This window comes from Pristiophorus japonicus, chromosome 8, assembly GCF_044704955.1.
Source record: "Pristiophorus japonicus isolate sPriJap1 chromosome 8, sPriJap1.hap1, whole genome shotgun sequence".
NCBI classification, from domain to species: Eukaryota; Metazoa; Chordata; class Chondrichthyes; family Pristiophoridae; genus Pristiophorus; species Pristiophorus japonicus.
In genome coordinates, this window is record NC_091984.1 from 187,020,006 (window position 1) to 187,038,405 (window position 18,400).

Sequence of the window (18,400 nt, forward strand, 5' to 3'; positions counted from 1 at the left end):
TCAGCTCATCCGTTGCTGAAACCCTGATTCGTGCCTTTGTTACTTCTAGACTTGACTATTCCAACGCACTCCTGGCTGGCCTCCGACATTCTACCCTACATAAACATGACGTCATCCAAAACTCGGCTGCCGTTTCCTAACTCGTACCAAGTCTGGTTCACCCATCATCCCTGTGCTCGCTCACCTACATTGGCTCACGGTTATGCGATTTTAAACGCCTCAGTTAAAAAAATCTCATCCTTGTTTTCAAATCCCACCATGGCCTTGTCCCTCCCTATCTCTGCAATCACCTTCAGCCCCACAACCCCCCGAAATATCTGCGCTCCTCTAATCCTACCCTCTTGAGCATTCCTGATTATAATCGCTCAACCATTGGTGGCCTAATCTCTGGAACTCCCTGCCTAAACCTCTCTGCCTCTCTACCTCTCTCTCCTGCTTTAAAATGCTCCTTAAAATCTACCTCTTTGACTAAGCTTATGGTCATTTGCATTAATTTCTTCTTATATAGCTCCGTGTCAATTTTTTTGTCTTACAATACTCCTGTGAAGTGCCTTGGGATGTTTTACTATGTTAAAGGTGCTATATAAATAGAAGTAGTTGGTGGTGGTGGTTACACTCTGTGAAGGCCTCCTGCTGCTGTTGGGTGCATAACCAATTTGCCTGTCTGTAACTCACTTGAGTTAAAATATACCCCTGGGTTGATCTTTTATTGAGGTGTAAAGGAACCACATATAGCAACAGTTCACACTGAAAAGGAAGTTCTTTGGCCCTATTGTGGCTAACATGTTCAGACAACATGGACACAGTGACAGTAACCTGAGCTGAGATAAGTTATTGCTGGCTGCATTACTGCCTTCGCATGCATGACCTGCATTTGTAATTTAGCAGAGGAGTCAACCTAGTTAGCATAAATGGTATGATGCTTGAGTTAAAATAGCAGACAGAGGAAGGTCACAAGATTGTGTGAAGCGACCTCGGGATAAATCATCATCAACAATGTTTTCCACGGAGAATAATCAGTGACTAGGAGTGTATTAGAAGGCCACCTTATTCCAAGTGTTTTGATGTGAATAAGTCATATCACCAGAACAAATTGGGAAAAATTACCCATCAAAGTCATTTTTAATTTGTGTTTGTTTACATTTTGAGGCACATGAAATATAATTAGGGAAAGGTATCTTTGAAGCATCTGACTCGAGTCATTTTAAGTGTCTTTGTTTTACAGAAAACATTCTGGGCATCGTGCTGGGAAGTCTACTTGCTGTCTTCTCCCTGGTTCTAATTGGAGTGATCTTGTGTTTGAACGAAAAGCGTTTGCAAAGGTGCGTGATGGTTTTGTGAAACTCTTCACCGTTGGTGCTTTTCATCTCTTTCCCCCCTCCCCCTTCCCTCAATCCTCTGTCCTCTTCTGCCGAAGGAGCGACTCGCGCTGGGATACTCGCCCCGGGGACACAAGCCACTCTCTGATCTTTCACCCCCCTGGCCTTTGCTGACGCGCCTGCCCAAAATGTGCCAGTGGGCTAATCAACTGAACCGGACCCTGCCCTCACTCACAAACAACTTACATTTATATAATGCCTTTAACATAGTGAAATGTCTCGAGGTGCTTCACAGGAGCATAATCCAAACAAAAATTGGTGCAGAGTCAAAGAAGGAGATATTGGGACAGGTGGTCAGAAGCTTAGTCTAAGAAGAAAGTTTTTGAGGAGTTTTTTAAAGGAGAAGAGGGAGAGCTGGAGAAGCAAAGAGGTTTTGGGATACTCAACATCCGCAGACATACATTAGGCTTGTTTTCCGTTGAGTATAGAGGATCAAAGGGTGATCTAATTGAGGTGTTTAAGATGATTAAAGGAGTTGATAGGGTATAGAGAAAAACTATTTCCTCTGGGGGCAGAAGTGAGTGAGTGCTAGGCCATTCAGGAGTGATGTCAGAAAGCATTTCTTCACCCGTCAGGAACTCTCTCCCCAAAACATTGCTGAGGGTCGGTCAATTGAAAATTGCAAAACTGAAATCGCTCGATTTTTGTTAGGTAAGGTTGTTCGGGGATATGGAACCAAAGCAGGTGAATGGAGTTAAGATAGAGATCAGCCATGAATGGCGGAATGCGCTCGAGGGGCAGAATGGCCTGCTCCTGTTCCTATGTAACACAAGCAACTGGATAGTGGTTAGGAGTGGGAAGCCTGCCTGATGTTTTCCCCACTCACCGCTAGTTATGGGGGTGCTTTCATTTATTTTAATCTCATAATATTCCTGTGAAGCGCTTTGGGACATTTCACTACGTTAAAGGCGCTATATAAATACAAGTTGTTGTTGTTAACATCCCTATCACCACCCGAGCTGAGATTGACTACCTCAGGACAGATTGAAGCTGATACCCTGCTCTGTGAAGCTCAGCAGTTTACTGAGCAGTGCAGTTATCACTGGAGCCACTGGGGGAGCTACCTACCCCTTTTTTAATTAAATAAGTGAGAAAGCAGAGCTGTCTGTAAGCTTCTGTGTCTGCGAATGTGGCACCATTAAGTTAATGATATCTTCGTGACCCCCAATCTTTCTGCATAATTTATCGGTACACAGAGTGCTTCAATAATTGATTTATATTTTAATGTACTAGTCAGAATGCAAAACAAAGTGGCATCATAAGACCTCCTACTGTAATTAGTTAAATTACTTTTATGCATATCAGCATTAACTCCTTAAAGGGAATGTCCAGGAAAAAGATGCAAAAGCATTTTATAGATATTTACTTGAACTGTTCTCCTGAGTGTTGGGAGGAGGTAAGATCATGGAAGAGCCAAGTCTGATCCTGTCCTCACCAAGTCACCCACATGGCACTTTTCAGAAATTGTCAATCAAGGCTGGGACTCTGATTCTGTCACCTTCACTTGTCCCTGGGCACCGAGGACTCTACTGTTGCCTTGGCTGAGATTAGCTGACTTAGCTCAGGTTAGCACAGACTGGCAATTGACCACCTGGTCTGTGTGTCGAGGTGACTTCACAGTTGCTGTGCTTACTAGGCCCACTGGGCACTACCAGTGTCTCAATTGGCAAATAAGGGGCAGGCTTTTTCCTTTTTGGGCTTGGGCATTTAGTCATCACCTGGACCGAGCGCACAGAGAGAAACTGGGTGTGGAGGATCACATGACTAATGGAGCCCACCTGACTTTCATCTTTTAAAATTGTTCTCATTTAAATGAATTGAGATTGGAGATTTCCCCTACCTTGGCGGATCTGTGGCGGGCGACATCGGTGGCGGGTCCCTACCCCATTGCTGGCTCCAGCCCGCTGTGTACGATGATTCTCCGCTGATTGAGCTTGCTCAGCCCACCCTGTGGGGTTCCCGGCCAATTGACGGAAGCAGGTCTGCTGACGTCTTTTGATGACGTGGCATCAGCCTTGTTTCCTTAAAGGGACCATGCACAAATTAATTTTGACACTTATGCTGTCAGTGTTCTACAGCATTGAGGTGCTGCAAACACTGACAATCACTGAACAATGGTGCACGGCTGCACCTAGCCGCTCCCATGACTCCCTCCAGATGCTTATGGAGGGAGTCACAGCACACAGGGAGATTCTCTTCCCTTCCAATGGATGGAAGAGACCTCCCCAGGAGACCAACACAGCCTGGCTGCACATTGCACAGGAGGGCACAAGCAGGGATGTCGTCAGGAGGGCTTGGCTGCAGTGGCGCAAACCTTTCAATGATCTCAGTAGATCACGAAACGTTACTGCAAGCCACACTCAACCTCACCCTGCTGTGCAACTCATCAAATCCTCATCACTCTGCCTTCCCTACCCTACTCCTGCATATGCTTACTCACACCAATTCCCCACCATCAACATCCTGGGGGTCACCATTGACCAGAACCTTAACTGGACCAGCCACATAAATACTGTGGCAACAAGAGCAGGTCAGAGGTTGGGTATAATGTGGCGAGTGTCTCACCTCATCACTCCCCAAAGCCTTTCCACCATCCACAAGGCACAAGTCAGGAGTGTGATGGAATACTCTCCACTTGCCTGGATGAGTGCAGCTCCAAATAGCACACAAGAAGTTCGACACCGTCCAGGACAAAGCAACCCGCTTGATTGGCACCCCATCCACCACCTTAAACATTCACTCCCTCCACCACCGACATAATGTGGCTGCAGTATGTACTAGTGTGCACTGCAGCAACTCACCAAGGTTTCTTTGGCAGCACCTCCTAAACCCACGACCTCTACCACCTAGAAGGACAAGGGCAGCAGGCGCATGGGAACACCATCACTTTCACGCTCTCCTGACCTGGAAGTATATCGCCGTTCCCTCATCATTGCTGGGTCAAAATCCTGGAGCTCCCTCCCTAACAGCACTGTGGAAGTACCTTCACTACAAGGAATGCAGCGGTTCAAAAAGGCGGCTAACTACCACCTTCTCAAGAGCAATTAAGGATGGGTAATAAATATTGGCCTTGCCAGCAACGCCCACATTCCATGAATGAATAAAAAAATAACATTCCCAAATGACAAGTACAGAGTTCAAACCCTCGGACCAGTAAGGGTGAGGTTTGATTCCTCTTCTTACTACTATTCAAGGGTGAGCAGCAGCAGAATGCTGTGAGGATTTAGTATTATTTTAAAAGTTGGATTGATGTCTTAATCCGTGGAATGCTATTTAAATGCTCGTTTTGAGCACCTACTAATATTACACCAAGTGATTTAAAACAAGTATATATTATTTTGTATGTAGATGTGTAAGGGATCGGCACAATTTCTGCCCAGTTTCGGGCCCCTAATGTCCAAACACATTGGCCTAGAAATTTATGTTGGGCGGTGGTGCAAAATGAGCGGTATCAGGTCGGCCGCTGGTTATACATAGTGCCTGATATTCAGTTCCAATGCAGTCAATGGTCTACTTGTGCTCTTATTATAATGGAACGTTGGTGCAGACCAGGCAGGACAACATGAGTTTGCCAATGAGTGAAGCTGTGCACATAAGCAGGAACATAGAAACAGGGGTAGGCCTTTCAGCCCCCTGAGCCTGTTCTGCTAGTCAATTAGATCATACCTAATCTATATCTTAAATCCATTTACCCACCTTGGTTCCGTAAACCTTAAACCCTTGCCTGACAAAAACCTATCAATCTCAGTGTTGACATTTTCAATTGATCCCCAGCCTCAACAGCTTTTTTGGGGGAAGAGAGTTCCATATTTGCACTACCCTTTGTGTGAAGAAGTGCTTCCTGACATCACCCCCGAATGGCTTAGCTCTAATTTTAAGGTTATGCCCCCCACGAGAGTGAATAGTTTCCCTATCCACCCAATCAATATACCCCCTCTGCTACTCAGCATGAAGGGTAACCTGGGGGGCGGAGGGGGGGTGAGTGAGGTTTGTGTAAAGTCCTGTCCCCTCAGTACAGATTCACACGAGGCACATAGTGAAGTCAAGGTCACTCAGGACCTGCACCTTTATTACACAGCTCTCGAATGCCACACTTGCCTGAGACCTGTCTTTATATACCTGTCTGGGACAGGTATCCAGTGTCTCCTGCAAGTGCACCCCTGCTGGTAAGGTATGCTGGTTGTTAAAGGTCATATCTTATTACAGTCATGTATAGCATGGTAAGATACAGTTGTGTACAGTAGTGTGAGATACATGACATCACCCTCCCCCAAGGTCTTATTGTCTTTATAGGTTCAGTCTCTCAGGTGGTCTACGCTCTCGTGTGGAGCATCTTAGTTGTGGTTCAGTTGTTTGCCTTGGTGTCTGTTTTTTTTTGGGTGTGGTTGCTGGTATCTCGCCTGGGCTGTCCGTTGGGATTGCCCTTTCCTCAGGTTGTTCCCTCTGTCTGTCCACCTGGTGTGGTGTGAGTTCCACATTGTAGTCTGCCTCTGGTTTTGCAGTGTTGTTGGTGAATCTACTTTTGACTTGGTCCACATGCCTCCGGCAGGTTTGGCCATTGTCCATTTGTATTACCAGTAGCCTGTTTCCTTCCTTGCCCGTTATTGTCCCTGCAAGCCATTTGGGACCCCTGCCATAGTTTAGTACAAACACTTTATCCCCTATCTCATTCCATCTCCCCCTCAAATTTCGGTCATGGTCAGCTTACGGCGCTTTGCCTCAGTGATTTCGTTCATGTCTGGGAGGATTAATGAGAGCCTTGTTTTTAAAGTCCTTTTCATCAACAGTTGCGCGGGGGGATCCCCAGACAATGAATGTGGACGAGATCTGTATTCCAGCAGCAGTCGCGACAGGCGACCCTGCAGCGTGGGACCTTGGATTTTAAGCATGCCTTGTTTAATGATTTGCATTGTTCGCTCCGCCTGGCCGTTGGAGGCCGGCTTGAATGGTGCCGTCTTAACGTGATTTATGCCGTGGTCAATTATAAAATCTTGGAATTCTGCGCTGGTGAAGCACGAACCATTGTCACTGACCAATATGTCAGGGACTCCGTGCGTTGCAAACATGGTTGCGAGGCTATCCACAGTGGTGGAGTTGGTGCTCGAGCTTAAAATGGTGCATTCGATCCACTTTGAAAATGCATCAACAACTACGAGGAACATTTTGTCCATGAATGGGCCCACATAGTCTACGTGCACCCGCGACCACGGTTTGGTAGGCCAGGGCCAGGGACTCAGGGGAGCCTCCCTGGGGGCATTACTAAGTTGGGCACAAATGGTTCACCATCGGACGCAAAGCTCCAAGTCCGCATCAATGCCAGGCCACCAGACGTGGGATCTGGCTATGGCCTTCATGAGAACGATCCCCGGGTGCTTGCGGTGGAGCTCCCAGACAAATGCCTCTCTGCCTTGCAGAGGAATAACTACTCGGCTGCCCCACATCAGGCAGTCTGCTTGTAGTGATAGCTCATGCATGCGCCTGTGAAAGGGTTTGATCTCCTCGGGGCAGGCATCACGAGCCTCTGCCCAGTCACCGGTTAGGACACCTCTTTTTACTAAGGATAACGTGGGGTCGCTGGCCATCCAGGCTCTGATTTGGCGAGCTGTCATGGGCGAACCTGTGGACTCAAAGGCATTGATTGCCATGACTATCTCACAGTCCTGTTCGTCAGAACCTTCCGTGGTCGCCAGGGGTAGCCTGCTAAGCGCGTCGGCACAGTTGTCTGTGCCTGGTCTGTGCCTTATGGTGTAGTCGTAAGACGCCAGCATGAGTGCCCACCGTTCAATGCGCGCCGAGGCATTGGCGTTTATTACCTTGCTCTTGGATAGGAGGGACGTGAGGGGCTTGTGGTCGGTTTCTAATGCGAACTTGGCCCCGAAAAGGTATCGGTGCATCTTTTTGACACCGTACACGCACGCGAGCGCCTCCTTCTCCACCATTCCGTACCCGCGCTCCGCCCGCGAAAGTGACCTGGAGGCATAATCTATGGGTTGTAATTTACCCACACTATTGACATGTTGTAAAATGCACCCGACCCCGTACGCTGACGCATCACATGTAAGAACTAGCTTGTTACCTGGATCAAAGAAAGCCAAAACACTGTTAGAACACAGAAGGTTGCGTGGCTTATTGAAGGCACGTTCCTGGGCGTCCCCCCAAAACCAATCGCACCCCTTTCTGAGAAACACATGGAAAGGCTCTAGCAGCATGCTTAAGTTCTGCATAAAGTTCCCAAAGTAATTGAGTAGCCCGAGAAAGGCACGCAGTTCTGAGACATTCCGGGGCCTGGGTGCCAGGCGAATTGCTTCTGTTTTGGACTCTGTTGCGCGGATTCCATCAGCGGCAATCCTTCTGCCCAAAATTTCAACCTTGGGTGCGAGAAACAGGCACTTGGATTTCTTAACTCTTAGGCCAACCCAATCCAACCGCTTTAGTACTTTCTCCAAATTGCGGAGATGGAAGTCGGTGTCCCTGCCCGTGATAAGTATGTCGTCTTGAAATACAACCATCCCCAGGATGGACTTGAGCAGACTCTCCATGTTGCACTGGAATATGGCAGCTCCTGACCTGATGCCGAATGGGCATCGATTGTACATAAAAAGGCCTCGATGTGTGTTGATAGTGATGAGTAGCTTGGACTCCTCGGTCAATTCTTGCGTCATATACGCAGATGTGAGGTCTAGTTTTGAGAAAAGTTTACCTTCAGCCAATGTGGCAAATAAGTCCTCCGCTCTGGGCAGCGGGTACTGGTCCTGTAGGGAGACTGTTTATGGTAGATTTGTAGTCCCCACAGATTCGTACGGATCCATCAGGCTTCATGACTGGGACGATGGGACTTGCCCAGTCGCTAAATTTCACAAGTGATATAATGCCTTCCCACAGAAGCCTGTCTAATTCATGTTCAATCTTTTCCCTTATCACATAAGGTACAGCTCTTGCCTTGTGATGGACTGGTCTAGCATCCTGTGTGATGTAGATTTTGACTTTAGCCCCTTTGAAGGTGCCCACACATGGCTGAAAGAGATGTTCAAATCGCTTTAGAACTGTTGAGCAGGAGGTCCGTTCCTCTGACGACATGGCATGAACATCATCCCATTTCCAGTTTAGTTTTGCCAGCCAGCTTCTCCCCAGCAGTGCTGGGGGATCTCCGGGGACAAGCCACAAGGGAAGTCGGTTCACTGTCCCTTTGTGTGTGACGGAGAACATGGCGCTGCCGAGGACTGGGACGATTTCTTTGGTATAGGTCCTTAGTTTGGTGTCGACCCTTGTGAGTTTTGGTCTGTCTCTTTTGTGCGGCTACAGCTGTTCAAATTGTTGAGCGCCCATGAGAGATTGACTCGCTCCCGTATCCAGTTCCATGTTGACAGGTATCCAGTTGAGTAGGACCCTCATCATTATTGGAGGCATCTTGTTGTAGGAGCAGTGGCCATTGATCGTGTTGACCCGCTGTACATCGGTGTCCCGGGTACTGTTCCCACCGTCTTCTGGTCCGCTTTCCGACCCATCCAATTCGTATACTAGCCGAGCTGCCGTTTTTCTGCACATGCGGGCCAGATGCCCTGTATAGTCGCAGTTTCTGCAAACAGCATGCTGAAATCGACACTCCCTTGATGAGTGCCTTCCCCCACATCTCCAGCACAGACCGCTTCCATTGTTTCTGATACGTCCTTACTATACAGTATAAATGCACACGAGGCCCATGCTTGAGAGAAGGTCAATCTGTGACCTGTCCTTTATTCCTTAGCACTCAAGTGATGAACGTGGGTGGAGCTTCCCCTTTTATACCTGAAGGTCCAGGTTAGGAGTGTCTCCCACCTAGTGGTCATTGTTCTCACAGTGTACAACTTAGGTCAGATTATACATGGGTTACAATGCTGGTTGAATACATGACATCACCTCCCCACAAAGTCTTATTGGGATCACAGGTTGAGTCTCTCTGGTGGTTTACGCTCTCTTGTAGAGCGCCTGAGTTGGGGCTCTGGTTGTTGGGCGGTGGCCTGAGTGTCTGCTGTTTGTGGTGCCTCAGGCCTATCCAGACTGCCCACAGTGATTGGACTTTCCACCCTTTGGTTCCGGTGTTCGGTCACCTGTGGTGGAGTGAACTCTATTTCATGTTCTTCCTCTGCTTCTTCTATGGGGTTGCTGAACCTCCTTTTTGTTTGATCCACGTGTTTGTGGCAGATTTGTCCATTGGTAAGTTTAACTACCAGAATCCTATTTCCCTCTTTGGCAATCACAGTGCCTGCGAGCCATTTGGGCCCTGCAGCGTAGTTGACGACAAAAACAGGATCATTTACATCAATACATTGCGCCCTCGCATTCCTGTTATGGTAGTCATATTGTGGCTGGCGCCTGCTCTCGACAATTTCTTTCATAGTGGGGTGTATAAGGGATAGCTGGGTTTTGAGCGTCCTTTTCATTAGCAGCTCTACGGGTGGAACCCCTGTGAGCGAGTGTGGTCGGGATCTATAGGCCAACAGGAGGCATGATAAGCGGGTTTGTAGGGAACCCCTTTGGATTCTGAGCATCCCCTGTTTGATTATCTGCACTGCTTGTTCTGCCTGGCCGTTTGAGGCCGGCTTGAATGGTGTCGTTCTGACATGGTTAATTCCATTGCCTGCCATGAAGTCCTGGAATTCAGTGCTTGTGAAGCACGGGCCATTGTCGCTGACCAAGACGTCCGGTAGACCGTGGGCGGCGAACATTGCCCGTAGACTTTCTACCGTGGCAGAGGCTGTGCTTGAATTTAAAATGACACACTCGATCCATTTGGAGTAGGCGTCTACTACAACCAAAAACATTTTTCCCATGAAAGGACCTGCGTAGTCCACATGGATGCGTGACCAAGACTTGGCGGGCCATGGCCAGGGGCTAAGGGGGGCTTCCCTGGGTGCATTGCCCAGCTGGGCACACGTGTTGCACCTGCGAACACAAAGTTCCAGATCTGCGTCTATCCCTGGCCACCAAACGTGTGACCTGGCAATTGCCTTCATCATGACAATGCCCGGGTGCTCATTGTGGAGTTCTCTGATGAACACCTCTCTGCCCATCTGGGGCATGACTACGCGGTTTCCCCACAGTAGGCAATTGGCCTGAATCGAGAGTTCATCCCTGCGTCTGAGAAATGGTTAAATTCCTCAGGGCATGCCCTGTACGTGGCTGCCCAGTCCCCATTCAGGACACATTTCTTGACTAGAGACAATAGCGGGTCTCTATTTGTCCAGACTTTAATCTGACGGGCTGTCACGGGTGAGCCTTCGCTTCCGAAAGCTTCAACAGCCATGACCATCTCAGCAGCATGCTCGGTAGCCCCTCAGTGGTGGCTAGTGGGAGCCTGCTGAGTGCATCGGCGCAGTTTTCGGTGCCCAGTCTGTGCCGAATTGTATAGTCATAGGCGGCTAACATGAGTGCCCACCTCTGTATGCGGGCTGATGCGTTTGCATTTATGGCCAAAAGGGACGTTAGGGGTTTGTGATCTGTCTCCAGCTCAAATTTCCTGCCAAGCAGGTACTGGTGCATTTTCTTTACAGCATTTACACATGCGAGCGCCTCCTTTTCGACCATCCCGTAGCCCCTTTCTGCCTGGGACAGACTCCTGGAGGCATAAGCTTCCGGCTGTAACTGACCCTTGACATTGACATGCTGCAACACACACCCGACACCATAGGACAACGCATCGCACGTTAACACAAGTTTCTTACATGGGTCGAATAGTGTTAACAGAGTGTTGGAACATAACAAATTGGGTGCTCTATTAAAAGCCCTTTCCTGGCTGTCCCCCCAGACCCATTCGCGACCTTTGCATAGGAGCATGTGTAGCTGCTCTAGCAGCGTGCTCAATTTGGGAAGAAAGTTACCAAAATAGTTCAGGAGCCCCAGGAACGAACGCAGCTCCGTCGTGTTACAGGGTCTGGATGCTCTCTGGATCGCTTCCGTCTTGGACGCAGTAGGGCTGATCCCGTCTGCTGTTACCCTCATCCCCAGGAATTCTAACTCTGGAGCTAGGAAGACGCACTTCGCCTTTTTCAGTCGCAGCCCTACCCGGTCCAGTCTGCGTAGCACCTCCTCCAGGTTGTGGAGGTGTTCTTCAGTATCGTAACCCGTGATGAGGATGTCGTCCTGAAAAACTACCGTCCCTGGAATCGACTTGAGGAGGCTTTCCATATTTCGTTGGAGGATCGCGGCAGCCGAGCGAATGCCGAATGGACATCTGTTGTACTCAAACAACCCCTTGTGTGTCATGATCGTGGTCAGCTTCTTCGACTCACTCGCCAGCTCCTGGGTCATGTAAGCTGAGGTCAGGTCCAATTTTGAAAAAAGTTTGCCACTGGATAGCGTCGCAAAGAGGTCCTCCGCTCTCGGTAGCGGGTACTGGTCTTGGAGTGACATCCGATTGATGGTGGCTTTGTAATCACCACATATCCTGACTGACCCATCCGCCTTGAGCACCGGCACGATCGGGCTCGCCCAGTCACTGAATTCGATTGGCGAGATGATGCTTTCCCTCAGCAGGCGGTCCAATTCGCCTTCTATCTTTTCCCGCATCACGTACGGCACCGCTCTGGCCTTGTGGTGTACTGGCCTGGCGTCCGGGTTTATATCAATCACTACCTTGGCCCCCATGAAAGTGCCGATACCGGGTTGAAATAATGAGTCAAATTTGTCCAGGATCTGTGAGCATGGTACTCGTTCCACAGAGGAAATTGCATTGACATCGCTCCATTTCCAGTTCATGACAGCAAGCCAACTCCTCCCCAGTAGTGCGGGACCGTCCCCTGGGACAATTCAGAGTGGCAACCGGTTCTCCGAATCTTTGTGGGTCATGACTACCGTGGCGCTGCCTAGCACCGGAATGATCTGCTTTGTGTAAGTTCGTAGCTGTGCGTCAATCGGCGATAATTTTGGCCTCCTGGCCTTGGACGCCCACAACGTTTCAAACTGTTTGATACCCATCAGGGACTGGCTGGCCCCCGTGTCTAGCTCCATTGATACTGGGATGCCATTGAGGAGCACTTTCATCATTATCGGTGGCGTCCTGGTGTATGAACTGTATAGGTGCTCCACATGAACTCGCTGAACTTCAGCTTCCAGGGATTTCCCCCAGCGTTCACTTCTGCAATTTCTGCTGGTATTTTGCTCATCTCTGCAAACTCCGGCTGAGTGTGTGCCTCCATGCCTCCAACATGAGCTGTTGTTTGAAACAAAAGGTCCCTTGCCAGTCGATCGTCCCTGACTGCCCCTGTGACTGTCCTTCAATGCGCCATTAACAGGTGTTGATGGCCCCATTACTGGCCACATTGTCCCTTGCAATGGCATGAATCGCCGTTCAACTTGCCATTGTCTCTGTCGAACTCCCCTTCTGGGTTCGACTACATGTTGGGGCATGCCCGATTGCCCTTGTCTGCCTGGAGAACTGTGTGCTGCTTTAACAATGTTGAATCTCTGTCCCAACCATTCCTTAACAAAGTACCTCTCGTCTGTTCTGCTAGTGGCCATGCTCGTGTGGTTTAAATCCCAGTTTCTCGTCGCCATTGATAGGTCCTTACTATACAATATAAATGCACACGAGGCCCATGATTGAGAGAAGGTCAGTCTGTGGCCTGTCCTTTATTCCTTAGCACTCAAATGATGAAGGTGGGTGGAGCTTCCCCTTTTATACCTGAAGGTCCAGGTTAGGAGTGTCTCCCACCTAGTGGTCATTGTTCTCACAGTGTACAACTTAGGTCAGATTATGCATGGGTTACAATGCTGGTTGAATACATGACAGTTTCCAAAGAATGAGCTGCGTCTGACTGATCTCTCTTGAGCTTCTCTCAGTTTGTAGTGGATTGCTTGCAATGTGGGTTGATGAGGTATGAACAGCCGTTCATGTGGCCCTTGATGGCTTCTGGCGCCACTGCCTGCTGTTGAGGGCCTGCTCTCCTGCCTTTGTCTGTGTGTGGAGGTAGCAGCTTGTTTCACGCTGTGAACCCCTTGTTCCGATGTTTCGTTAGTTGTCGTATCCGCAGTGTAGATCAACCTCGTTTCTTCTTCTCCTGCCAAGAATGTCTGTGCAACCAGTGCTGCTGCCTCTAAGGTCAAATTCTTGGTTTCTATGAGCTTTCGGAATATGCCTGCGTGGCCTATTCCTTCAATAAAAAAGTCTCTCAGTACTTCTCTCCTTAGTACATCGGAGAACTCACATAAGCTAGCCAACCTCTGAAGTTCCGCCACAAAGTCGGGTATGCTTTGGCCCACACAGCGTCTGTAGTTGTAGAACCTGTGTCTGGCCATGTGTAGGCTGCTCGCTGGCTTCAGGTGGTCTCTTACCAGTGTGCTCAACTCTTCAAACGACTTGCTTGCTGGTTTCTCAGGTGCCAGTAGGTCCTTCATTAAAGCGTATGTTTTCGAGCCACAGCTGGTCAAGAGATGGGCTCTTCTCTTGTCTGCATTGTCGTCGCCTAACCAGTCTTTGGTTACAAAGCTTTGCTGGAGCCTTTCTATAAAGTCCTCCCAATTGTCTCCAGGATTGTACTTTTCATCTGAGCCGTTGTTCGCCATTCTGTGCATTCTGTAATCCCGTAACTCATCGCCACTGTAAAGTCTTGTCCCTTCAGTGCAGATTCACACGAGGCACACAGTGAAGTCAAGGTCACTCAGGACCTGCACCTTTATTACACAGCTCTCGAATGCCACACTTGCCTGAGACCTGTCCTTATATACCTGTCTGGGACAGGTATCCAGTGTCTCCTGCAAGTGCACCCCTGGTGGTAAGGTATGCTGGTGGTTACAGGTCATATCTTATTACAGTCATGTATAGCATGGTAAGATACAGTTGTGTACAGTAGTGTGAGATACATGACAGTTTTCTTTGTGTGTTCGGTGTACCTTGTTTTATAGAAAACATGTTTATGCCTTGTACTCACAAGAAGACTGTCTCCCATTGTGGATTGAAGTCAGTAGAGGGAACATTAGGTGGAGCGTACAACCGGCGGACAATTCGACATGGCCTATTTTATACCCCCGCCAAAGTTAAAATTGCCCCTGCTATCTTTGTTCAAAACCAGTGGAAACAGCACAGAAAGAAACAAAAGGACGTTGGTGATGAACCTTTATAAAGCTCTTGCGGGTTGGAGGGCGTTAGAATTTCCAAGGGGATTTTCCCTCTCGTCTCCCGTAACTTCGGCAGAAGAGCCCTGGAAATCTCGGAATAGTGGAGATTTGCCCCCTCGGTTTTTAAGGTGCCCAGTGAGAGTCCATCTTTGAGAAGAATTAAAATGCGTGCGTGTTGCTTTGCAGAATATGGACAATTCACCTTTTTGATAATTTAAAATTATTTTTAAAATTCTGATGTCACAAAAATCAGATACTGGTCTGCCCCTGCCTCTAAATCCAAAAAGCCTGCCAGCTCCTGCTCAGCTGTGATTTGTATGGGAAATTCGGGACGTGTGATTAAATAGCCGTACGCAAGTATCGGCATCTGTATTTGTTGAATCAAGTCACAGCCATACTGTAAATTGGAGCCCTTTACTCATTGCAAAATTAATTGTCTTTACATAGGAACATCAGAACAGGAATAGGCCTTTCAGCTGCTTGAGCTTGTTCCGTTATTCAGTTAGATCATGGCAGATCTGTATCTTAACTCCATTTACCAACCTTGGTTGCATATCCCTTAATACCCTTGTTTAACAAAAATATATCAATCTCAGTTTTGAAATTTTCAATTGACCCCGAGTCTCGACAGCTTTTCAGGGGAAAGAGTTCCAGATTTCTAATACCCTTTGTGTGAAGAAGTGCTTCCTATCATTGTGCCTGAAGGGCTTAGCTCTAATTTGAAGGTTATGCCAACTTGTTCTAGACTCCCTCACCAGAGGAAATAATTTCTCTCTCTACCCTTTCAAAGAGTTGTCGCTGGGTGTCATGGTACATCATTCATTGAAAGTTGGCATACAGGTACAGCAGGTGGTGAAGAAGTCAAATGCCAATTGGCCTTCATAGCGAGAGGATTTGGGTATAGGAGCAGGGAGGTCTTACTGCAGTCATACAGGGCCTTGGTGAGGCCACATCTTGAATATTGTGTACAGTTTTGGTCTCCTAATCTGAGGAAGGAGATTCTTGCTATTGAGGGAGTGCAGCGAAGGTTCACCAGACTGATTCCCGGGATGCCAAGACTGACATATGAAGAAAGACTGGATCGACTAGGCTTATAGTCACTGGAATTTAGAAGAATGAGAGGGGATCTCATAGAAACATATAAAATTCTGCCGGGATTGGACAGGTTAGATGCAGGAAGAATGTTCCTGATGTTGGGGAAGTCCAGAACCAGGAGTCACAGTCTAAGGATAAGGGGCAAGCCATTTAGGACCAAGATGAGGAGAAATTTCTTCACTCAGAGAATTGTGAACCTGTGGAATTCTCTACCACAGAAAGTTGTTGAGGCCAGTTCGTTAGATATATTCAAAAGGGAGTTAGATGTGGCTCTTACGGTTAAAGGGATCAAGGGGTATGGAGAGAAATCAGGAATGGGGTACTGAAGTTGCATAATCAACCATGATCATATTGAATGGTGGTGCAGGCTCGAAGGGCCGAATGGCCTACTCCTGCACCTATTTTCTATGTTTCTATGTTTATACTTATGTACAGGTTTGACGTCAAACTGGAAGTCTGGATCAGCACTAAGGAAACCATCAAATGTTACTGCTGTTGTGGCAAAGTTCTAAATCGTGTCGGGAGACTCTAAGGTCAGAGAATTTGGTCGTAGCATTTGTCAGATTGTGTACGACGAGGTTCACTGACTGGAATTAGTTTAAAGGGAAAACAATGCTTTAAAAACCCGAATCTTACCGATCACAAATAGAATAAGTGGTGGGAAAACTTGAGGTGTATTTATATGTAACATGTGAGGGACAACTTTACAGCTCGCTCAACTATTGGGTCACTCACTCGTTCTGTTTTCACCACACCATCTTGCACACTCTCCTCCTCCCTGTATTGAAATTGAGATTCATTGCACAATCTCCTCCAACTCGTTCTTTTCTCGGACCACAGCTGTGGAACTACTTGCCTCCCTCAGTCATTCCTTTTACCTGTAATCTACAATCTGCAAGACTCATGCTTCACATCATTCAACCACATTCGCTTTATCTTCCCTCCTCCTGTTTTCAGTGTCCTGTGCTATGATTCTTGGCCCTTCGTCTTGAGTTCTTTAATAAGGAAACAATATCTCCTTTGCGTATCTGACCAACTGAGAGTGCGGTAGTTGTGTGGCACAGGCATTCAGTGGGGTATGGCACAATACGGGTTACAGCAAGGACCACTACAGGAATAAGTAGGCTGATTAGTCTGTGTGCCAGGGATGATCCAGGGCACAGTAGAAAAGTACCTTAAAAAGAGTGAGTAAAAGGCAATTGGATATTTTTCTTTTACTATTATTCTCCCAGCCTCTGCCTCCTCTTCTTTTTCCATATCAGTTTCTTTGCCTCTGTCTGGAAGTTGAGGATTTCACAGCAGCTCATCCTCTTTATTACCTGTGCGGGAATGACAGACATTTCCTGTTTGTTTAATCATACAGTGATACAGCACAGAAGGAGGCCATTTGGCCCATCGTGCCTGTGCCGGCTCTTTGAAAGATTGATCCAATTAGTCCCACTCCCCCGCTCATTCCCCATAGCCCTGCACATTTTTTCTTTTCAATTATTGATCCAATTATTATTGAAACTACTTCCACCACTCTTTCAGGCAGTGCATTACTATTCAAACTATTCACTCTCGTGGGGGGGGTATAACCTTTTTCTATGTGTTATGGAATAGTCAATGTAGGAACTGTTCCACTATAACATTCAATGCTTATCTTCCAAGGGGCGAGTTACAATGAGGGGAGGAAAGGGGGATTTTGGGTCAGATAGTCTGGCTTTTGAATGGGCAGCCTTGAAATCATGAAACTATAATTGACACCAGTAGAACTTATTTTCTTCCTCACAGTATCCAGGAACCCGGGTGCAGAGAGAAGGATGGAGACCTGCTGCATCAAGTCTCCACCACCACGCTGCCTGGGCAGTTCCTGCGCCTCTCTGAATGGGCCTTTCAGGGTTCCTATGTTAATAAGGTGGGAGGAGGCATTCCTGATCCTCCTTCCTCACCTTTTATGCCCAAACACAGGGGAACTCCCCAAAAAAGCTGGCAGTGGTACTTGCACCAGGACGTTCTTCGGGGGGGTGGGGGGGCAGGAGTAACCTATCTGGCTGCAGGTAGATAAATGCAAGTTGTTGTTGTTGTTGTTGTACCCCCTCCCTAGTTAATGAGGGCTGCAGCTTGCAAGTGAAATTGTTGATAATCCTTATCCATAGTGCAGAATGGCATCACTTACTCTGGATGTACAAGTTAATATGGCTGCCATTATCATCGTCCTCCCTAGCAGATGTGAAACATTTCAATGCCAAATAATTTTGATATTGAAAGGCACGTCACAACGAACTGAATGGGTGAAACAATGAAAGAACATAAGAACATAAGAAATAGGAGCAGAAGTAGGCCATACAGCCCCTCAAGCCTGCTCCGCCATTTAATATAATCATGGCTGTTCTGATCATGGACTTAGGTCCACTTCCCTGCACGCTCCCTAGAACCCCTTAATCACTTATCGTCCCTTATCGGTTAAGAAGCTGTCTATCTCTGTTTTCAATTTATTTAATGACCAGGCTTCCACAGGAAGGAAGGAATGAGTGGATACAAATATTTTATGCTCCTCTAACTGGCTCAGTGAGTAAATATCGAACTCCAATCTGAGCCATGCATCCCAAAGTTCGATTCCTGCTCTGTGTTGAGGAAGCCAAACTCAGCTGGGCCTAGTGTTAGAGGCTTTATATTCCCTGGACTAGGGAAAGTGAGAAATCAGCCAATGTTCCTGTCATGTATCTCACACTACTGTACACAACTGTATCTTACCATGCTATACATGACTGTAACTAGATATGACCTGTAACCACCAGCATACCTTACCACCAGGGGTGCACTTGCAGGAGACATTGGATACCTGTCCCACA

At 47.7% G+C, this 18,400-nt stretch overlaps 1 protein-coding gene across 2 annotated transcripts in view; it reads left to right on the forward strand.

Moving 5' to 3' along the window:
* susd2 (sushi domain containing 2) overlaps nucleotides 1–18,400 on the forward strand; it is a 158,292-nt gene that overhangs the window by 130,982 nt on the left and 8,910 nt on the right. For both annotated transcript variants that reach the window (XM_070887679.1, XM_070887680.1), the window contains exon 15: nucleotides 1,226–1,322. In XM_070887679.1, the coding sequence (XP_070743780.1) occupies nucleotides 1,226–1,322 (97 nt within the window). The remainder of the gene's footprint in view (nucleotides 1–1,225; nucleotides 1,323–18,400) is intronic.